Source organism: Epinephelus lanceolatus, chromosome 1 (assembly GCF_041903045.1).
Source record: "Epinephelus lanceolatus isolate andai-2023 chromosome 1, ASM4190304v1, whole genome shotgun sequence".
Lineage (NCBI taxonomy): Eukaryota > Metazoa > Chordata > Actinopteri > Perciformes > Serranidae > Epinephelus > Epinephelus lanceolatus.
In genome coordinates this window covers 9,707,143-9,731,283 of record NC_135734.1, presented here as the reverse complement: position 1 = coordinate 9,731,283, position 24,141 = coordinate 9,707,143, and the positions used below count along the sequence as shown (strand labels likewise).

The window sequence follows — 24,141 nt, the reverse complement described above, 5'->3', positions numbered from 1 at the left end:
AAAAGCTGACAGGAAGTAAGCATTGACCCAAAATTTGTCCTAATCTATAATAATTTCTTCAGTTGGTTAGAGTATTACCTGTCAAATTTGTTTTTTTTTCATACACTTAAAAAAAAAGAAGCAAAAATGAAACATTTTTAATCATTTTCCAACCCTAAAGCATTTTAGATGTCATGGTGACCTCAAATATAGTTAAATGAATACTGATAAATAAAACAAAAACATAGAGCTCAACAGCTTTTTGTATGCATTGTCATCTGATAAAATCATTACGCACAGAAACCTTGCACACTAAGTCTGACGTGTTGTATTCATTGCGAAAATTCGCAATATGAGACAAAATGGAAAGACAGATCTGCTCCTTTGTTTCTCTTTACTGGAGTTCCTCCTCTCCAGGCAGTTGCTGTGCTGCTCGTGCCTTGCATTTGGCACCGGGGTTATCTGATTTATGAAATAATACTGTGCGGCTATTAAATTCCACTCTGCTGTATCATTGCTGTTGTGCATTTCTGGAAAGGCTAATGTTACCCTCTCTTTTTGTTGTGGAAGATTTCAAGAAGGGCCTAGTTTCTTTTCACTTATTTTTCATGCTCGTCTGCCGTCCACCTGTGCCCTGTTCCTCTCTTGTTGTGGATGTAACATTATGTGTCCCACAGCCATGTTTTCTTCACTGCTTCTCGGTCAAACAACTCTCTCTAGTCTTTTGATGGACGGGAAAAAAGGAGAAAGTCAGACCTGTTTCGAATTCTTTAATGACAGACAAAGGTTTTAGAGTCAGCATGTAAATGTGATTGACACAACATGAGATGGTATTTATTTAACGTGCAACAATTTCAGACAAAATAAAAAAACATACTTGGTGCGCAAAGGCCTTAAGTGTGGATAGTAGAAAATTAACAAAATTCTTTGTTTAAAATAAGATATTATACCAGAAATGACAAAACAACAACCAGTAATTCAGTTCCTTTTGTGGGATCTACATATTTGACCCTGTTGCCCCAACCATATTAACCCCTGATCAGTCAGACTCTGTCATGTGGCCTAAATGTCCAGATTTAGGTTGGGAAAGTCTAGTCTGGTGTTGGGTCACAAGGTGTGACAGATTACTCAAGAGATAAAGTTTTCATTTAAAAGCATCTATCTAAGTGATACCAGTTCCTGCATGGCAGGAGGTTTTTCACAAACCAAAGGAATGACTGACAGACTAGAGCATGTTTTTCATGCAGTTTCAGTTTTCTGTTTGTTTTGCCGTCTCTTATTCCTTTCCTTTTTTTCTCAGTTCTCCTTGAGGGCAGTATTTGTGGGGATGTGAAAAGCCGCAGCCATTAAGGCCTGCATTGTTTCAGTGCAGAGTAGCAGAGAGAAGACACACATTGTGATTCACATAAACTTTCAATTGTTCTGTCTGGGGTCAAACGGCGAGGTCGCTTTTGTTTGAACTTCCTCACAGCGGTATAGAAGAGACAAAAAAAGAGGTTGTTAGCTTAGCTCCAGAAACTTCATGTGGTTTTCAGTGTCAAAGGTCTTCTGGGAGCTCAACAGTTCACTCCAGGACATACCAATGTCTGCTACAAACTGAGAGTGTTTATTATGTGAAAAGAAGAAAAAGCCAGTGAAGTTGATAGTTAAGTTAATATTTGATATTTACACAGATGCATACACACATACTCATACTGTGTTCTGGATTCATATTAGCTCAGAAGTGGCCTGTTAATATTCAAGCCAAGCTTGTAAACCTTAAATGAACCAAACTACTCCAGCGAACTTCATTTGGACAAGTTTGACACTGAGACACTTGTATTGCATTAAAGGTATGCTTAATTTGCAGATTGTATGAAGAACTTAAACACCAAAATCCTCTTGAACATTATTGTATCAGCTGCACACCTCACTCAGATGTCTGTCAGAGGATGTTTTCTCTATGTGGTTGGTTTGAAGAGAAACTGTGGTTGGGACATTTTCCTAGTAGTGGCCAGATATGCTGAAGTGCAGAGGATAATGTTGTGGTTCAAGTCAGGTGCTTGTTTGACAAGTAGCAGTCAGAGTGCCAGATCCTCCACCCTGTCACAGACGCTGCTCGAGTGTGACCGTGCATGTTGACACAGTGGCTATAGCTCAGACACTTGCCACCAATAAGACAAACTCATATATGTAAAGTAAAATCGCAGTTTTCATCATGTGGTAAACATCAGGCTGTTTGAAGAATTTACTTTGGTGTGGGCTCAATACCACACACCCCTTGCCCCTGCCAGTAAGCTCTTACCCCTCTGTTTTGTGCATTCATGCCTGGGGGCAGGATATCCCAATCCTTGTTGAGATAGAGGGGGGAGCCAAAGTGTTCGAGCTACATGGTCCTTCAGAGGTTTTTCGAAGGCACACTCTAAACTGAGTGTAATGAATCTTAATCAGAAATACTTTATCGATGCCCAAGGGGAAATTGTGATACATTACATTCGCTCCAATGTGAAGAATAGAGAATTATAGTAATTCAGAATAAGAGTGTGAAAAATAAGTATGAAAATATAAAGTAATAAAATAAAATAGATATGTGCATTATACTATAATGTTAACACTACTTACTTAAGATATCAAGAATAACATATTTATATTTGTAAGTGTGTAAAAATATACAAATAATTGCACTGTGCTACATTACACTGCATAAACTAGTACATTCATGTATCGTTGTGTGAATTGTATGTTGAATAAATATACACATTAAAGAGGTGAGAAATCATCAGTAAGATGGCTGCACAAGCAACAAAAGAAACCTGCAATCTTCTTTTGTTCAGATGTAAAAATTACAATAGTCACTGTATTATCTTAGTTTCATGTTGTTTCATTGTATAATGTACTTTTCTTTATCACAAGCATTACAAAACAATCACTAGTTGTGTGCTGATGCCTCAGTAGCTAACTAACTAGCTAGCTAACGTTTTATTGTTATGATATGTGCATGACACTCCAACATTTTGATATATTTCCATGTCACATTCTGCACCTTTGATGGCATACTATGACACCCGAAATGTATGTAAAGCCCATTATCACTCCTCTAATATCAATGCAAACTGGAAGGGTTGAACACAGCTGCTAACGTTAGCCTACAGAGCACTGTTAGTGGCTGGTAATGAAGCAATATTCTTTTTTATCTAAAGATGTTTGAAAGATTGATAGCGGAAAACTTAAGCCGTGAACGAATCACTAGCATTCATTATTTTCTTTTTCGTTCAGATAAATGGTAAATGTCATGATAATACCGTTATTGCCATAGTCATGTCTGCTTATTTAAACGCTATTGATGACTAACCATGACCTGTCAGGGTCTTGATGGGTTGTCCCATTTCATAAGTGAAGCTTTCAACTACTGCTTCTTGTAACTCTGTGTCAGAGGGGAATAGGGACACTTAGAATCAAGGGATAGGGGTGAAAATAAGACAAGGGATTGGACCAAAGTGTAAGGAGTTTACTGTAAAGGTCAGTCTCTTTATCATCTTCTAGCTGCACAGAAAGCAAGTAAGAGAGATGAATGGTCTTAGACTGTAGGTGTGTGATGTCCAAGCTGCTGTGTCTGGGTTGGCTGCCAAGTCCAAGCACCCAGGCGGCATGTTGCGATGCAGTGCCCAGGACCATCCCCAATGAATTTAGCTGGAGCCAAGTGTATTTTTAGCCAACCGGGGGTTATGTAACAAGTACCTGTCATGTGATCGGTACACAGAGAGACGAGAAGGAGGAGGCCTCAGCAGGGAGCGGATGGAGGGAGATGTTCAGCATGGTGTTCTAGGTGCCTCAGTGAAAAAGAGAACCTGACTGACCTTTTCAACTTGATAAATGCATTTGTATGTGAACAGAGGAATAAGATTCAGACCGAGCTGTGTCTGGTGAGCTTGTGATAATGCTTTGCCAATCTGCAATAATGGATGTGGAACCTGTAACTGTAATTATAAGCAAAGAGCACTGCTCATAATATAAATCCCCAAACTATTGTGGTTATGAATGAAAATACTGGGATATCTTTGTCCCAGTAACACGTAAAGCCCATCAATAAAACGCTGTTCACAAATGGTAGACACGTCAGCTGCAGTTGCACATTTTGATTCTTCTTCATGAGGGCATGTAATGACACAAATATGTTGTTCAGAGTTGTGTTTTTGTAGTTGCAGTGACCTTAAAGGTAGAGAGAAGCATGAGAAATAAAAGTAGATCTTGACCTTTCTCTAAAAAACATTCTCGTCATGGAAATAAAATATGTGAAGTCAATATGAAAGAAGGCCTTTCTGAAACGAGCGTGCCTGCCAGCATACCTTTACTGCAACTGAAAAACTGTGCATATATGTTGATGTCACAAATCTCTCTAAGTGTGCAGAGGAGATAGACAAAATCACAGTGTTTGTTTACAGTAAATTCTGTGTAGAACACACCTGCGTCAAGTCCATAAAATGAAACGGCGCTGACAAAACGCTGTCTCAGCTGGTTGGTTTTTAGCTACATATAAAAAGGTTGACCTAAAACATGAGTTTCAGTTTCATTACCTGGAAGGTAATGTTGTTAGCATGGTGTCATGATGATTCAGTCTATTGGAATGAGGCTGTCGAGATTTGTTGCTACATTGTCTGATCAAAAGCACCTTTAGTAGTTTTTTGTAAGATTCTTTTCTCAAATGCTCTCAGCCATTTTTAAGTGTGTTGTACAGTTGCAGAGGAGTGGCTTGTCTTACCCTGAGTAGCTTCATTAGCCTCTCATCATCCTCAGGTACCCTGGAGCCCCATCTTTCTGCCCTGCTGTGGATGGCCATGCTGGTTTCTCTGGCTATTGTCATCGTCTTGCCTCAGCCTCACGGTATCCGGGCACTCATTGCTTCCACCATCCTGCGCCTGATCTTCTCTGTTGGCCTGGAGCCCACATTGCTCTTGCTGGGGGGTTTCAATGTAAGTGTGTGTCAGTGGGCATTTGTGCAGAAATCACATGCAGTATCACGTTTAGGTATGCTTTATTGCCCAGAGGATTGTTGACCAGAATTGGCCTTGGCAAATGGTACAGTCACATGCCAACATTAACTAAACATTAAACGTACTGATACAGGAGTTGTAGGAACACAGAGACTGCCAGTAGTGTTGCACGGCATCAAGCATTCAACCAGGTGTCACATTCAATTGAACATGGAGACAGACTGGTTTAACAGTTGAGGCTGCATTGCAGCTGCTAATAGAAATGTCACTCATGGCTGTTGATGCAAGAGCCTGGGAGGTTCTACACTAACCACATCCACTTTATTTTTAGTAATCCCAACAATAACACAAATCCTACCCAAAGGTACTAATACTGCTGTGTAAACCTTCCCTTCTTAGTTTGAGTACTCGTGCACTTATATGACATCCCTGCTGTCTCTCCTTGTTGTCTCTGTGGTGTCCATTATTCTCCAGTTATGTAATAAGGTGATCTTCCTGACGAGCTTCGTTGGAAACCGTGGAACCTTCACGCGTGGCTACATAGCCATGATCATGGATGTGGAGTTCCTGTACCACCTGCTCTACCTGATTATCTGCAGCCTGGGGGTCTTCGTTCATGTCTTCTTTTACAGCCTGCTAGTACGTGAGCACACACAACATATGACCTTAACCATATATACACAGGTACACACACAGACATAGAACACCTTATCCCAGGGGTGGGGATATATTGATGTAGAACCAAGATGCATCACTTGCACTCCCATGGCCATCCATACCTCTCTCTCCTGGACGATAGTGTGGGAGCAGGCGAGGCAGGTGTTTTTGTATCTGCAGGGCTCCAGACTGCAACCATTTAGTCACATTTTGTGACCATGGAGCATGGGTAGTAGAAATAAGTGAGAGATAATTTATGAAGCTACAGATGAGTTGTCACTTGCTAATTAGCTCAGTCAGATAGAAGATGCTCCTTGATGTCAAAGGTTGTGAGTTCAAGCCTCAACTGATGTAAAATGTACATTTTAATGCAGTCGTTCTTGCTGTCTTCCTATTCTGCCTCTTGTTGCTCAGAATTGCCTTAAATTGCCCGGCCCCAAGCATTTTGTTGTAGCTGATGACCAAATTGACCACAATTGTTATTGTAGCTTCTTGATGTGATACTTGATTGATACTCTCAAAGTGCACCAGATTAATTCACTTAGACGTCAAATGTTCTAAATTTTCTTCTGGGGGGGGGTTGCATGCCCCCAGACCCCCCTAGCGCAGAAGGCACCCCTCCCCAAGCCCTGTTAATATATGAACTAGGGAGTTGTTAGTTTATATCCATCTCACAGTGAATAAATCCTCATATCATGTTTTACTATGCCACTGCAGTGGTTAAACCCTGCTAACTGTTGACTGGAAGCTTCAGTTTTACAGTAAAAACATCCTTCTGGCCTGAATTGAGCTTTGTGCTTCAGAATAAAAGTCCCGGTGGTTCCACTTTGATTTATGTCATTATAACAGCACTTAATTGAACTTTATCATAACAGTACTTTATTTAACTTCATTATAACAGTGGTTTATTTAGTAGATTGGTATTCTAGTAGTCTACAGTAGTCAAGAGGAGCTTTCAAAATATCAAGATATATATTGTGTGTTGTGATACAGCCTAAAAATATTGCAACACTATTTAGAGGCCATATCGTCCAGCCCTACCTTATCCTAGGTAGTGGCATGCTAACAACAATGTCCAACTTGGTGTATGGTGTACAAGTTTCATTTTGAATTTGCTTTGTAACATAGAGAAACATGGGATAAAAATGGGATTTAGATTCCATTTGTTGTTGGCAGTGACATTTAACAAAGGCAGTGTCCTTTGTCCACTATGGCCTTTATTGGCCCACATGCTCACATTTATACACAGAGTTCTCTCTTTTTTGCACATATTACACATACACTTAAAGTAGACACATCTCTCTATTTGCCCTCTTCCCAGCTCTTTGATCTGGTTTACCGAGAGGAGACCTTGCTGAACGTAATAAAGAGTGTGACCCGCAACGGCCGTTCCATTGTTCTGACAGCCGTGCTGGCTCTTATCCTCGTCTACCTCTTCTCCATTGTGGGCTACATCTTCTTCAAAGACGATTTCATTTTGGCTGTCGACAGGATACCCAACAAAACACTAGGTACGTTGAAGTACAGGTTGTTGTTTTTTTCGCTCCTCTACTGGGAAGAACATAAATAACTTGCCCCTCCTGACCCAGACAGTCAAGAGACTGAAACATGAAATGTTTTTCTGCAGCACAAACACACACAGTGGTTGTTTGTGAAAATATATGCTGTCAAAGTGAAGCTATGGAATACAAAAAGTGTCCAGTTTAATATTCATGCATTTACTTTCATGACCATACACCGCCCACAATGTGTCCATATGTACGTCATAAATATTTACTCTGAAAAAACTTAATTGGACAAATCTTAAAATTGTGCAGTTGCATAATGTCTTGCTTTCCCAATGGAACAGAGCATGGAGCCAGTATGGTTGGAGAGTTCTTCTCTGGTGGAGTGTGCCAGAAGGAAAATGGGGAGAACTGTTCAACAGAGGCTGTGATGGATGGTAGGTTGACAAAAGTGAAAGGAAACTTTGCGTGTGTGTTGGTTGCGTGACTGGGCTTTAGGGTCAAAGGGGTCTTTTAAGTTTGAATCCACGTGTTTGTGCATACGTTTCTCGAGATTCCCAAGTGTGTAAGTGTAAGCTTGTATGTATGTGTGAGTATGTGAATGTCTTTATGTCCTCGCAGACGACTCAGCCAGAGGAGATTCGTCCCACTGAGCTGCAAGTCTGAGTGGCGGGCTGGTCATGGGATTAAACCCAGTGGACCAACTGGGGTCTTTCAGGGAGTTGGGTGAAAAACCAGGTCTTTAGAGTCATTGTTCATCTCAGGAGACAGAGCCTAAGACCTCTTGCAGGGGCCCAGGGTTGAAAGGTCACGGATTAATTACCATCGGGTACAAGCAGGTCAATGAGTCCACTCAGTGATGTCGCAAGCAACGAGTTCATGCAGACCTACTGACCTTGATGGGAAAAGCCCCCAGTCAGAGACGAACACATGCACCACCTTAAAATCGATCAGCCAACCATGTCGAATCCTCTCACTGGTGTGACCTCATTTAGGCTTCTCTATCCATCACCACCAGGCTATCTAATTATAGTGGTCCTGTGACTTGTTTTTGTATGGATAGTTGAGAAAATTCCCAGACATGTTATGTCCTCACCAACCCCCCTGAATTTGGCTGATGATTAAATATGTAACAGAGTATGAAATGAAGGTTCAAATGCCATGTATTAATTAATGCTTTAACAAAATCAGTCAGATATAGCAATGGCTCATTTCAAGATAAATGTGGATTTGTGTCAACATCTTGATTTTTGGTCATTTTGGGGCTTTGTTTGATTTTTAATAAAGAAAGTCTCAGCTTTCAGATTATGAATCTCTTATCGCCAGATTCAGACAATAAATACAGCTTGGAAAGACATGCTGACAAGCTAGCAGCGAAGACTTGTTAACCACACCCTTGTCCTACTCAGTGCCACTCTCCCTCCCTTCCTCTATGTCTTCCTGAAATTATGATTGAGAGGCTTAATGTTAATAGTATAGTAAAAAAAAAAGGCAGGGTCCAGGACTGTGGTTTTTCATCTGATTTCAAATAAACATAGTCAATAAACATAGTCTCTTGAAACCAGGTGGGTTTTAGACAACTTCTGGTAATGTCACTTTGATTAATGTCAAGTTATTATGACAAAGACATCTTCTGGTAATGTCACCCTAGTTAATGTCAGGTTGTCATTATAAGGACATCCCAAACAAATTTAATGTCAACTTGCTATGACAAAGACATCTTCTGGTTAATGTCACTTTGATTAATGGCAAGTTGTCATAATCAAGACAACCCAAACAGTGTCAACTTGTCATTACAAAAACCAAATGACACTTAATGACAGCAGTCATAAACGTTTATAACATGTACATAATGTTCATGACAGGTTCATGACCGTGTCATGTCATAGTTATGACAGTGTCATGTCAATCTTATGTTGATACCTTCAAGTAAAGTGTTACCGTTTATTCACATTTACCGGCATTGTAAATCCCTACCTCTGAAGCTGTCATAAAGTCTGAGTATGTGTCCAGTCCTCAACATGGTTGGGCCAGTGTGAAAATTTTCAAACTGGCTTGATATTAAGCCAAACACCGGACCGGATTCTGTGTGTGTGTCCTGCTTGAATTATCAGCCTTTCTGAGTGTAAAATAATGATATTTACTGGAAAAGACATACATTATGGCCAACAGTAAGTAGCCTAGCTTGTTATTAGCATTTGTCATATACTAGAAACTTTCAGCTCCCTGGTGATCCGCCTCCAAGCAGCTGCCACTTAATTTAGGTTTTTGTAGTGAAATAAAGAGGTATTGTTTAAATAGTTCCTCATTTCAACTTCAAATGAATCACGAACCATTCCTTGTCCATTGCGGCGCTTTTCAAAGCAAGCAACAGGAATGAATAGAAATACAGTGTCCGACAAAAGCTCAGCTCAAAACGTTGCCTGCAGCCAGTTCGGACATCTTTCATCAGCTTCACATTCAAACCGTTGTCATATTGGCACAGTTATAGTTTTCTTGAGAGACTAACTCTGCCATGTCTCCTCTCGTCACCCCAAAAAACACATGAACTTTGTTGTAAACAAACAGCAAGCACTGTTTATGGTGCAGTAAATTGCACAAAGCCTGTCAGACACTAATGGCTCCATTAGGCATTCATAAACATTATATTATAATCGGGTTGTCATATTGCCTAATAATCAATGCAGTATGAGTTGGATTTAGTGCTGTGACGCTGTCGACCCAACCATAATCCTCTATTATTTATATTACTTTAGTCCGTAAGGGTTCACTGATCAAAAGAATCAAAAGGGTATCCATAAAATAAAATTAAAGTCCATTGCTAACTATGCTAAATTCATCTTCTGCCCCATGTTGTTGGTTATGATTGTTTTCATTACCTCGCTGGCTACAAAATAAAAATGTCCCCAAGCTTTTCTGTATATTTTTAACTCCGGGACAGAAAAGTCACATTCAGTGTTTGTTATATAATGGATCTAAAGTCTTCTATTTTTACTGTAGCTGTAATCTGAGTGGCCTGTCCTCTTTATGGATTTAGGTTTAAAGGCATCATTGACTGGTAGCAGCAATGCAGCTGATAGCACAGACAACACCTTTGTCTTTCGCCTGTACAAGAAATCACTATCTGACAGTATTTGTGTGTCTCCATAGCTTCCATTGCCATCCAGCCGTCAGCAGTGGTGATCGAGGACAAGGAGAGAACATGTGACTCCCTGCTCATGTGCATTGTCACAGTATTGAGTCACGGCCTGAGGAGTGGAGGAGGTGTTGGGGACGTCCTTAGGAAGCCATCCAAAGAGGTACTAAGCACAGGAACATAACAATGAAGAAATCACACCCAAGTCGAGTTTGGATGAAGAGATTTAAAAAAGTATTAAACTTCCAAAATGATACTTTTTTCCCCTTTAGGTCTTACAATTATTGTCTACAAGCTATTGTATGATAGTTCACTTGGACATCTTACCACACACACACAGATTACATTTGGGTTTAATTAAATAGGATGAAGTAAATCGATATAAGATGTTAAAAAGTAAACGTTTTGATGAGGACATGATTTTATTTTATTAACTCTAACTTCAAAAAGACTAGATCTGCTGGTAGGTCAGACAGGTTGTGTAGGGGACTTTGATAACTTCAAATATGCCAGAAAAAGCATTAATGGTACTTATCCAGGATGAAGACAAGCTTGTACACTACCACCACCACAACATGTGTTAAATCTGCAGCTTGACCCATAGAATGAGGGCATGACTCATACAGTACATGCTTATGTAAACCTCAGTTAGCTTAACGCTCATATGAATTCTCTGTTGCGATTTCAGTTGTGCCAGGTTGTGTTTCACACCCAAGGATCACTCCTGTACAGAGTACCCTGTAAAAAAAAGAGGGCATCATGAGTCACTCCAATCTGTTATCCCAGTGACAGCAGTGAAATTTGATATAAATAGACTCAGTGCTTCCATAAACATAGCTTTCCCCCCTCCAGTTTTAAATAAAACTTGACACCTGATATATTTTAGCAATTAAACTTGACAGCTCACAGCTCAGATGTTAGATTTACCATGTTTTATAAGATTCTGTTCTCACTTTAAAAAAATACTCAACAGATCAGTGTCAATATGCCTGAAGGATGGGGCTGTAAGCTAAATTCTTGATATTCATATTACTAATAATTATTACATGGTTTTGTTGATTGCTCTATTCTGACAGCCTTCTAAGGTCCTCATATTTCTGAAGAGCAGACTGTTGCTATAAACAATAGATTGTTGCTTTGGACGCAATTCCGATTATAGACGCTAAGCATAAGCAAATAAATAATTTTTTTAATGAATGAATAAATAACTTTTTATTAAATTCTGTTACATGCATCTGGAGAAACAAAGATTATTTTGCAGAAACTGTCTCAGTCAATAACAGAAAAAGGAATAGGCTGAAGCCCCAGGCTTATTTTTGACTATCCTATACCAACCAATGAATGACTCAGAATATCAACAATATTTAAGAAAGTAGATAGATAAACGCATTATACTCTAAATTATAATCCTCAGTTATTTTACATTTTGTTCATTTTACAATATAATCCACAAGCATTTTACATTTAAGTTTAAAAAAAAAAAAAAACCCTAACATTTTTGAATGTAGATAGGATGGCTTTTGTTCACAACTCGTCAAAATTATTACCAAAGTTTTTAAATACACGGTGTCTAAAAGTTTCAAGTTGTAGGATGCTATAAACAGCTCATTAGTAGATTCACGATAACCAGCTTTATGTATTATTCTGAGAGCTCATTTCGTTAGATTAATCATAGGGTCTATATTTGTTTTATATGCATTTCCCCAAATTTCAACACATTAGGACATATAAACAACTCCCTTGTTTTATAAAGAACAGCAATAGATTCAGATCATTTCAGTTTAATATGTTCTATGTGTGGCCTCCAACATAGTTTATGATCTATAATCACCCCCCAAAAATTAGTTTCATATACTCTTTAAATTTCAGCACCATTTAAATTCAGTTTTATTTCACAATCAATCAATCTTTTGTATGAAATTCTTGATTTCTTTGTAAGTTGCCATGTAATGAGTTGGATAATGTGCAGGGAGCAGGCCACTGTTTTGAAATGAGCCCCTTCAGGATGATTCAAGACCGCTCTGTTTTGCTTCAGGGTCACACATCACCCTGTCAGATTTCATCTTGCAATAATGACCCACTTGCTCTACATTATCCCTTACATAAATATCATGAATATGACTATATTTATTTAGTGAATATTTCTCTGCTCATCTTAAATGACATCAACATCTAAATCATTTAAACAAATCTTGTTGGTGTATCTGCAAATGAGTTAAATCCATTTTGCTCATAGTCTTTGAGTGGGTGTTGTAGTGTATGGTATAAGGGTTTTGACTGTTGGAAAATGCAAAATAGGAACCCTATTTTTGAATTTCTAAACTGGGCACATATTCATGCTGTGACAGTGACATTCCCAGCGTGACACACTTACACCTTTTCTCCTGTTTGGCTCCAACAGGAGCCCCTCTTCGCAGCCAGGGTGATCTATGACCTGCTCTTCTTCTTCATGGTCATTATTATTGTCCTCAACCTCATCTTTGGTGTCATCATTGATACATTTGCCGACCTGAGGAGTGAGAAGCAGAAAAAAGAGGAAATCCTGAAGACAACATGTTTTATTTGTGGTGAGGAAATAAATAGAGATACATCTTTGATGTTCTGCGTTGTAATATTGTAAAATCAGTTCAAAACACTTTTTATAAGACTGTTTCATTACTGTCTCAGTCACTTCTTTTTAACCATTAGAGGCGTTCTGCCTGCTCAGCAAGTTTGTCAACATTAGGAGAATGTGACTCAAGACCTTTGACACATCTTTTTCCCATCATCACTGCACAGTAGTCGTACTCCCTTCTTAGAATCTAATAAGGCGGAAATGCCCTGCAGTTCCATTCGAGTTGAAGCTGCAGTTGATACTTGACACACTGCTGTGGAGCATTAGTTGTGCTGTATAGTTAGCAGGTGTGAACACAGAGGTTTGCAGATGACAACGAAATCAAGAAATATCAAACGAGTGGTCTGCTCCAAGCCTGCTCTCGTACTATATGAGCATGAGACTGCTGTGTTGCAGCTTCGCATCAGGCCTCTGTGCAAAATGGGGGCTGTTTTTCTGGGTAGTATAAACAACGAAACGCCTCCTCTTCCCAGAATGAATGGTTAGTCATGGCAGGTGCTGCTGTGGAGGAGGAGTGTTTCTTCCTGTTGCCATTTGGGTCTTGACCATGTTAGACTGTACAGTCACTCAGACACTGGCCTCATCCGTCATTAAACAGTCACTTATTGGCATTTTATCTGAACAATCATTGGTCAGTTCTGGTCATTCTGACTACTTTGAGTTGAGCAACACAATTAAGGGTTATTCCTCTTTTGCAACAGCACTGTAAGAATGCAAATAGACTACAGAGATTTGGTGTGAAAAAACAATACATGAAACATTTTTAGCAAATCTCCCTGACCTGTTTTGTTTGTCCATTCCCTCATGACCCCATTTCCTCTTGTTTTCTCAGTCATCCTCTTTTAGGTCACAGGAATGATGATGTCATGTTTCCACACAAAGTGTATTTCTTCACTCTTCCAAAGAAATGAGAGCATTGTGTTTATTTTGTGTGTGTGTGTGTGTGTGTGTGTGTGTGTGTGCGTGCGTGCGTGCGTGCGTGCGTGCGTGCGTGCGTGCGTGCGTGCGTGCGTGCGTGCGTGCGTGCATTTGGGGTTGTATCCTCTCATTTTTAGGTTTGGAGAGAGACAAATTTGACAATAAGACGGTTACCTTCGAAGAACACATCAAAGTCGAGCACAACATGTGGCACTACTTGTTCTTCATCGTCCTGGTGAAGGTCAAGGATTCCACAGAGTACACTGGGCCCGAGAGCTATGTGGCTGAAATGATCAGGGTAAGGATGTCACATGCACTTTGCTTTTTAACTTTTCAACAGCCCTACGTACTCCTTATCTATGGTACCATGTTTACGATTAAAAAGTTGATCACAAGGTCATGTTCAGAACAAAAAAGATATACCTGCAGTGCAAAATGCTTCAATTCTTCAAGCTCCCCCATTTAAAAAAAGCTCAGTCCCATTTTTTTGTTACTGCACTTAACAATTCATGTGCTTCAGAGACTGCATACTCAGAAGCACTGTTCAACACCATTTCAGCTACCGTTGTGGTCTTTACTGAGGTTAACCTTCACTCCTAAAGTACAGTGTAGGCGCTGTGACTTCAGCGATCAGGCTCTGTTTTGGATAGTTGATTACTGCAGCCTTTTTGTTTCTCTGCATCAGTGATGAAGAGCAGTATTTTCTTTTCTTTTTTTTTCTTTTTTTTTTTTACCTCATCTGTCCCAGACTCCCAGGACTGCGTTATGTAATCCTTGCCTCCGTGACCTTGAATCCTTCCAAAGTATTATCACATCTGTCAGCTTTGTGAATGGAGAATTAACATTCAGACAGAGTCTGCCAAAGGCATAAAATGTGTTAATCCCCCGAAGCAGCCATGCCTCGCTTTAATCATTAAACACACACAGGTCTCACTCTGCATATAACCTCATGATGGGCAGAGCAGGACGTAGCCTCATGGTTTTTGTAAAGCAGCAGTGTGAGAATTTCTCCTTTAAAAAAAATTACAATAGAAAATAGTTCAAAATACTCAATGTCCAAATAATGTTCAGAATATTTTTAAAGTATTAGAATATTGCAGTATAAATAAATACATAAATAATGGCATGTGTATTTTACTTGGAGAAATTTTATTTGAAGGTGTTTTTTTTTTTCTGTTGAAGTCAACAGGGGCAGACGAAACAGTTGACACTGATAAAAAAAATCAAAATGAAATCAAGATCTGGTGCAAGTTCTAGCAAATGATATTTATCTTATATCAAAAGTTGTTGAAACCTTAACTAATATTTTTTTATATTCGGCATTATGAATACGAAACGAGAGCAACAGACACAGATGCATGCGCCCAATCCAACCTTTAATGTCTCAAGTGATTTAACCAGACACACTCTTTGGAAATCTTTTTCAAAAATGAAAACCAGACAGAAAATCGATTGATTGTTTTGATTGTTGCATCATACTCATAGCCTGTGAGCGATTAGAAAGTTTTTTTAACTGCCACAGGAAAGCCCCTTCTTCTGAAGTGGTTGCTTTACTGACGCACTTGTGCTGCTGTCAGTTTCTGACACAGTTTCTCAATAGATACCATGTTAGCACACTCCCCTGGCTTTTTCCTTGATCTGCTACACTCAGTCTTGTGAGGAACCACCTGATTTGGGATTAACCCCCATCCTCTCCCGTTAACCTTCCAACCCACTGTGCCAAATTGAGTTTGTTGAGGTCACATTCTGACCAGCAGGTTTAAGGGGCAGGCTGAGTGTGAAAGACCCCGATGACCCATCAGCTGACCCAGTCATCCTTAACATTAACTCTCAGCTTCACATGCAAGTGGTAGATGCAGGGCCTCTTGTTGTCTGAGTTGTCTGCAAAGACTTTTATTTTGTTTTTGTTTGTTTGTTTTAATTGATAGTGACAGCAGAAACTCAGACAGGATATGTAGGGAGAGAGAGAAGGAGAGAGAGGGATGACATTCAGGAGTTAGTTTTTTTATATACAGATTTTGTAACTGAATTTAAGATTTATGAGGTTTACAGGCTTAGCAAAAATGTTAACAGTGTGTTTTTTTTGGTACCATGGAAATGTAAAGTGGTTGTACTGGAACAGGAAAGAAAATCACAATCACTTATTGTGTGTTTATGTGCTTTGCCTTCGTAATGAAAATGCAAATATGCCAATCATGTTGTCCATCCAACACATTTCTAGCACATATTGCTTATTTATTAAGCAGTAGCATTTGTGACTAATTTCATCCATAAGGTATGTGCTAGTAGGCCATAGACTGTAGAGATAATAGATGTCACCCATTGGTTTGTGGACTGCTGTTTTAAAGTCTCGAGTTGGGCATTTGGGCCCTCGCCATCTTGTTGGGGTTTTTTTGGAGCCAAAGGTGACCATATTTGGACAGGATGGTAGAGTTGTAGAGGTGTGAGAGGTAGATCTGACTCACAAAGTGCTGTGACACCTCACAGGCAGCCCATCACCCAAAGCGGCCCACCCTTAAATATCTGTAACTTTAAGCCTTCATAAAATGTAAAAGGGTGAGCTATAAATATAGTTGTCATGAATGTTGAAATTAGCTGAAGAGACCAAACCATTTTATTTTTGACCCAAGCTGTAAACATATGTATTTCTGCTGTAAAGTTAAGCATTTTAACATGGGGGTCTATGGGGACTGACTCTGTTTTGGAGCCAGCCTCAAGTGGCTGTTAGGTGAACTGCAGTTTTTGGCACTTCCACATTGGCTTCATTATTAGCCCCAGAAGTTGCCGCTTGTTGTAGGCCATGTACTGTGGTTGTAGAGGATGTATAGTTTTTGTTGTTGAACTTATATAGTTAGTGGTTTAAGTCAGGTGGGCTGAAACTTTAATGAAGACCCAAGAGTGCAGTTTTAAAAAAGGCCCCTCACACCGTATGTCCAATTAACTTGAATTAGGAAACACAAGTCAAGCTCAGTGTGCTCTGCAAAAATGCATCAAGAACCGTTAAAGTCCGCCTTATTAGATTTTCCATTTTGAATTAAAAAAAAAACAAACAAACCCACACACATTTTTGACATCGCCTCCTAAACCATGGGTCCAATTTTTACAATTTTTTTTGTGGATTGTTCTCAGACCAAGTTCAACAAAAGTTATCAGAAGCTTCTTGATATCTTATTTAGTTTTCAAGAAGTTGAATGGTGAACTTCAGATGGGGCACTCCACAATTGTTGGGCCAAATTGCCCACTAGGGGGCACTACAAATGAAAAACAAAATGGGTGTACACAACACAAATCAGACTATGAATCAGAAATTGTTTGAAAATTTGCAGGACATGTTTCAAAACAATGTTGAACGAAGTGTGTGAAGTTATTTTTGAACTGCTCAATAGGGGGCACCAAAAGTGCATTGGCCTGCCGCAAAACATGGCCAGAAGTCAATGACCCGTTTGTCCAAACATCACTAAATTCGGTGAATATTTTTAGTTACGCTGTTAAAACGACGTCACCCCCAAAATGTTTGGGGGTGACGTCGTTACAGGCTAAGAGTGTTGTCCGTGACAGATTTGGTTGTAAATGAATGAGCATTTGTCTGACTGTCATATAACCTGTTAGTTGTTTATAATTTATGTGTCGGAAACTGTTATTTGACCCACACTGTTTGTGGTGTTAAGTAGCGATTATATCATAAAACCATGCAAATGTTCACACAGCATGATAAATGTAGAAATCAAACAAACAGCAGAACACTGCAAAAATAATTTTGGGTCAATTAATTACTGTTGTTGGACAAAATTGTGTTCAGTTAAATTATTGACATGCCCCTATATATTTTTTTGGTTGTTAGATCTTACTGCTGTATCTCATTCAGTTTATTACAGATTTGTCCCACACTATTTATAAAACACAGTTTATAAGCCCTGTTCCTTCCATCTGCACTGTATCTTGCCCACCATGTTTCGATTTTGTTTGATGCTGCAGTAATGTGGAAGAAGCAACAGGACAGAAGGGGGTGTAGAAGTCAGATCACTCTGACAATGACTGGGACTGACGTCAATGGTGGAGGGCTCTCAGTGAAGTGTCACATCTAAGGTGTAAAAAGATGATGCTTGGCTCACACTCGTTGCCCTCATTCTCACTGCAGGATGCCCCAGCTCTGTGAGCCGACTTACAACCCTGCAGCCACAAACATTCAAAACATCAGAGTATAGCAAAATATGCTGAAACCATATCTGTCTACGTCTGTTCGGATGTGGGATGTTTTTTTGGCATTTATTTAAATATTTGTTGACTGAGTGGGCTGTCAGCTCGTCAGGTGTCTTGCGGCATGACTGTGACGTTTTCTGTTGCTGTTTTAACCACACAGCATCCTGTTTCTCTCTCACGGCCATGCGGTTTTAATAATGAAAAATGTACTTCCGTCATTTCCATTGAACCAGCGTGATGTCGAGTCTTAAGTCGTGGCTGCACTTCTCAGTTTACTGGAAGTGTTTTCATTTGTAAACACTGTGGATGGAAAGAGGGCCAGGGCTGCTGGCGTCAAACAAACACACGTGCGGTGTTGGCCGCAAGGCAGGATCTTAAATGGGGAAATGACCTCTGTCATGTTGAGTTCATATTTTTTGAAAGCATATGAGCAGAACTGAGTCTGGGAAATACTGTTGACAGATTTGTTTTTGAGATCTGTAACCATTACTTCTCTAACATACAGCCTTTTTAGAGTAAGTAAAACACAAAAATAGAAACTATATATTCTTACTTAATTTCACATTTAACACATATTAAGTATATCGAGAAGAGCCTCGGCTGCGTTCAAGCACAGTTAGTGTATGTCTATTTTGGGGGGGGGAGGGGGAGGGGGGGGGGGGGGGGGGGTGGCAGGTGAACTAGGTAAATACAGCGTCTGTCTCTTTGCATTCAGGAAGTGGAACTTGCTCGCAGCAGTCCTCTCCTCCTCTCAGAATGACTATGTGCTGCTCATCATCTTAGTGTTGTGTGATTCCCCTCAGGCTGCCGTCTGACCCAGGGCTGGTTTGTGGTTCTGACGGCCACCTCACTCGCCCCTAGGCCTGCAAAATCAACCACTGAAACCTACGGGACTTTTCCATAGCAGTTCTTCTGCACTGCGCTGTTTCTAGCCAGTGACCTCAGTGGCTTCGCTGCACCCTCACTTTTCATTCATGCTGCATTAGAACGGATGGTTGAGGACACATGATAGAGACATGGCCTGGGATGTGTGGGTATGTTGTGAGGAACGTTGTGTTCCCATGACCGTGGTTCATTTGGAAGCAGGTTCAGACACCACACAATAACAATGGCATGTGGTGGTCAAGTGCCGAAGGAGATACAAGTGTGAAAGAATGCAGCTGAGCTGCCCTCAGCCCTGTTTGAACTCAGCAATCTCTGAAGTCACTGCTGGGTTTCATGTCTCTGCCGTTTTTCTCATTTGTATACAAATAATTAAAGTTGTACATAAAATGTATTTTTCCTTATCATAATACGTACTTTATCTAAGTTACATTAATCTGTACTATTGTAATGGAAAAGACCAGGAGCCCAGAAAAGCAGTTACTTTTCCTTAAAGTTATTATCATTAAGAGTTAAGCACTGGCTGTTTGGGGACACCCATGGTTACTGGTGGTTTCAGTGAGAGCAGTTTAATAGTACAGGTCCCAGAATTCTGAAGGCAGCAAACAGTCCTTGAGCAACTTTTTGATAAATGGTCACGCTCACCTCTGACAAATACATTGTATTTCCTGTGACTGCGTCACAATAACACCCACCCTGGGTTTCATCAGTTGAATGCTTTTAATGTAAAGCAGCAGAAGTGAGAAATGTTGGATTTGCATTAGCAGTAACTTCATACAGCTCTGATACAGCACTGGGAGAGTGAACATTAACAGTGGAGATACCATTGTGCGATGAAACAGGGTGGCCAAGGGTCCTCAAAAAGTACTAAATTGTCCTAAATTCAGATTAAATTGGCGTGACATGTTTTTATCGTCAGGTCAGTGCGGGAATTTCTTGAGAATTTCTCGGCACTACGGGAAACATTTTAACAGGAAGGAAACATTATACAACAGGGGAACAAACTTAATTGTCTGTCTCTATATCTTTATTTATGCCTTTAGATCACAAAATGAGTCTGCATTACTAAAATGAGGCCATGTTGCCTGGCCTGCTCATGAGTTTATTTTTTTCTGTCTGATAAGCACACAGAGTATCATCAGTGTCATTTTCACCTCACTGTTCAATTTGAAGTGACATCAAAGGTAGAGTGTATTTTCACTTTTGGTGTGTGTATATCCATCACAAGTTTGGTCTTAAATTTCATTCAAAAAAGTCTTACACTTAACTTGTTTAGACCTGTAGACACCCTGTTGAATACATGCAAGCAACGTTTATTTTGAATACCTCGTACATGTAAAGGAAATTTGAATCCAGAGCAGGACTGGCGGACCCCGCCACTAAAGATGAATACTACTTTATACAGACCTAATTATTGAATGTAAATACATTAAATGGCTGTTGCTAAAAAAAGTGTTGACCATGTACAGTATCAAAAATTGTATAATTTTATGAAAATTTGACTTTTTGTTGCTTTTGCTTCATTATTTCATCACATATAAAATACATACATTAAAATTCCAACCCGTAATGATATCTTATTGAGTAATCACACACCTACCCACAGCGTAAAACTCTCTGTTTATCAGTTCATATCATCATCTGCCCAAAGTATGCCACAGTTTAACACCTTAACCTCCAGTCAAAATTCGCTGGTAGCTGAGAGCTTCCTCCATTCTGACTTTGCAACAGTTACTTCAGAGTTATGAAAAAAGTGATAAAATCTAAACATTTAATCTGGATGTTTACTTGGTTGCTGTTGACATCAGGGTGCCCGCAGTACTCAAAAGTGTTGTTCATGCCACGGGAGCCTAATCTCAGTAGAAATCACCGTTACAGCCAATATTTCAAGTGTTTTCCTTGGTTAAAAAAATGGAACCCATCATCCCACACTTCAAAAAAAAAAAAAAAAAAACGTTACTACACACATAACCAGCTCAGTTATTTACTTCCAGCTCCAGTGGCTAATGTACTTAATGTCAGCACTTGGTAAAACAGTTTATTACAGCTCTTGTGTGAGGCTCACAGGAGCAATGAAGAGCTGTGTGTTGATCTCAGCGCTGCATGTGAGGCGATGCGTGTATAATCAAAAGAGGAAGTTTCTTTCTCCATCTTAGTTTACAGGTTTTCGTAAGTTTTGTTCTAAGTATGGTAAGACTAGATGCAACGGAAATATATCACCGATAAGTGCACTGCCTGTTCAGAGTGATTTCAAGCATGCCCTCATATCCCATGTGATTGTAATATGGAAAGTCCCTCATGTTTAGTTTGATTCTGCTTTTAGAGTACACTTCAAATCACTGCACACAGCCAAAGAGACCAAACAGGGCCTACAGTTATACTGATCAGACTGGGCTTGACAGTTGCTCACACTTGATGCCATTTGTGTTGTAATGTGTGAAGAATCCTACATTATATTAAAAAAGAATAATAACTTATTAGAAACTTGCAAAGGCTACATCAGATTGAAGAAAGCACCATGAAGAATGTGATATATCAGTTTTATTGTGTTCATGTTACCGGCCATAACCATTCAGATTTGTGTTCACCAGGAGCACAACTTGGACTGGTTCCCCCGGATGAGGGCCATGTCGCTGGTCAGCAGCGACGCAGACGGCGAGCAGAACGAGATCAGAAACCTGCAGGAAAAACTGGAGTCCACTATGAAACTGGTGTCCAACCTGTCGGGCCAGCTGACGGAGCTCAAAGAACAGGTCGGTTAAAGTCAAGTGAAACGCTGACAGACGCAAACACTTTGATCGTGGGGAAAACATGAGTGACAGACAGGTTTCTCTAAAGACGCTCGAGGTTTGTTTGTTTGCCGCTCTTTGCCCTTTAGATGCAGCGCTTACTGAATCCAAAAAGTGGTGAGTCATAATCCTTACCGCAGCCCACGAGGCTCTCAATCTGATTTTATTGGATTAGTTTTATTTGGTTGTGTTTTTATTGATTTATTTATTCACTGAATAAAGCCCTTCTCAATATTTAGATAACTACAAATTCAAAAGAGGGATTTCCTTCAAAATAGAGTAACTTTAAAAGACTTATTTTTGTACTAAATACACACTTAAGTGCTCCTAAGTTGTGTAAGAATACATTCTGCTGATATAAACGCAAATGAGGCCTAAATTGCACAACTGCTGTAATCCACTGTTTCTAGTAAACAGAATAGTAAAAATGTCTTTACCCTTGAAATGAGAACTATCTGTGAGGAAGTGAATGTTTCCAAGACATTTTGACCCAGACAGGGGGAAATGATTATTGTGTTGCAGCAAGCTGTTAAGGGCACAGTAGCATCGGTCACATTTCAGTCTAAATTTACATGTGTCAGGCCTGTTTTTAACTTAATTTATTAACAAACAGTTCAAACAGTATGATTTTCCAGACGTAAAAATGAGAGTACATAAATTAAAATTCTCAGGAATTGTTAGACTGTCCACTTTATGTGCTTTAAGGATATTTTCTCTCACACGTCCCTCTACGCAGAATTATTTCTCCTATAACACTCATCACAAGACCACTTTGTCTTCTCACTTTTAATATTGTTGTGTTTCACTGTTGAGGTGCAAATAAAGTCAATTGTTAGCAGAAATGCCATTTGTGTTCCTGCTGGTATGAAGGTTAGCACCTGTGTTATGACTCATGTGTCTTGCTTGATCTCTGAAATTTCTTTTGACTGAGTTTCAGTATTAGTCGTTTGTATTCAGCTGCTTTCGTCAGAGGACGCAGCAATGTGGATGACGAGGCTGGATTTCAAAAGAATCAGCGTTCGGCGGCGTGCAGAGTTTGTGCAGCATTTGTCAGTTTCTGTAAAGTGATGTGAGAGAAAGAATCGATGAAGACTGTGGATCAGAGTGGCTGCCAGCATGTTCAGCAGAGGAGGACGTCTGTGCTAACAGAGTTACAGGTGGGATGAATTTTAAAAAAAAAACAATCTCTTTTCTGTTCTCTTCAGATGACAGAACAGAGGAAGCAGAAGCAGCGGATTGGCCTGTTGGGACACCCTCAGCACATGAATGTCAACCCCCAGCAGCCCGCATAAGGTCAGGTGACACGGCCCTGAAGCAGCTCACAGTGTCTGCTGTTTGTCTGGACGGAGTGTGCAGTCCTCACTCAGAGATTGCTCATCATGTATACTGCACTGAGTGTAATTAATAACGGTAGGGAAACACTGTAACATAGGTAGTCATAAGGCGATGTGTAGCTCTACCCAACGCACGTGTTACTCCACACAGTAACACTCACCCACCTCGTTCTGTTCAGTCCAGTTGGAAACGGTGCCAAATGTTTTCTATGTAGAAATAAATTGGATTTCTCAACACATGGCCTTTACTGGTTGAACTTGAAACATGCTAAAGCTGACTGGACAGGAGGAATTAGTCCCCTTTTGTTTTGTTTTTTATTTTATTTAAATGTTTTCTATTTCTATTTCTGGCATAACAAGCAGTATTAAATGTTGTGCAATATATTAACTTAAATATGCAACCTCATTGGTGTGTGGATTTAAGTTCCATCAGTCATGTCTTATTTAAAAGCGTGGGCCAATTTGTATTGTCTCTGGATAAATTAGGGAGTAGTTGGTTTTCTTTACTTGCGCAAATAGAGATAATATTTAATAAGCTGGCCTCCTCAATTTTACTGTTTTTTTTTCTTGAAAATGTGCATACTCCTGGAGTGTCAACTGCACTCAGTAGAGATTGTGTGAGAGCAATATATACAGATAGTTTCTTTCACCTGTGTAAATCCAATGGTGTCATATCTCAGTGCTAACTTATTTTATGATAAATTTGCTTTCTTATTTATTTGGGGTTTAAAGGACATTTAGAATATTTGACTAGTTGGTCAGATATATTGTGTTTATTTATTCAGTAACACTCATGCTATTACAATTTGCTCAGGAGTCTTTTACTGTAATAAACATCATTAGCATCATTTCCTGTCTCTCAGTAAACACGTTCCATTGGTGCCTGTTTTTGTCTTTGTTTAAAGTCTGATTCATGTTCGCTGCTGGTGCAGAGTCACTAATGTTGATTTCCACTGAAATGTATTAGCTGGTTCTCATGCTACTGTTAGGATGATCTCTTTTTTTGGACTACTATGTGTACATAAAGTTTGTTGCTTATCTTTGCTTTTGTATAGAAAAATGAGATGAAGGAAAAAACTGTTACTCATGAATGATAAGATTAACTCAGAATCTAAGCGCTGTCAATTTGTATATTAAAGTAGAATTATTTATTAAAA

At 39.6% G+C, this 24,141-nt stretch overlaps 1 protein-coding gene across 15 annotated transcripts in view; it reads left to right on the top strand.

Annotated features, from left to right (window-relative positions):
- Positions 1-24,141, top strand: part of itpr1b (inositol 1,4,5-trisphosphate receptor, type 1b) — a 127,679-nt gene extending 103,538 nt beyond the window's left edge. For all 15 annotated transcript variants that reach the window (XM_033627658.2, XM_033627657.2, XM_033627656.2 and 12 more), the window contains 9 exons: positions 4,753-4,928; positions 5,424-5,588; positions 6,928-7,117; positions 7,456-7,548; positions 10,262-10,410; positions 12,649-12,814; positions 13,917-14,077; positions 21,453-21,614; positions 22,856-24,141. In XM_033627658.2, the coding sequence (XP_033483549.2) occupies positions 4,753-4,928; positions 5,424-5,588; positions 6,928-7,117; positions 7,456-7,548; positions 10,262-10,410; positions 12,649-12,814; positions 13,917-14,077; positions 21,453-21,614; positions 22,856-22,942 (1,349 nt within the window). In that variant the 3' untranslated portion in view covers positions 22,943-24,141. The remainder of the gene's footprint in view (positions 1-4,752; positions 4,929-5,423; positions 5,589-6,927; positions 7,118-7,455; positions 7,549-10,261; positions 10,411-12,648; positions 12,815-13,916; positions 14,078-21,452; positions 21,615-22,855) is intronic.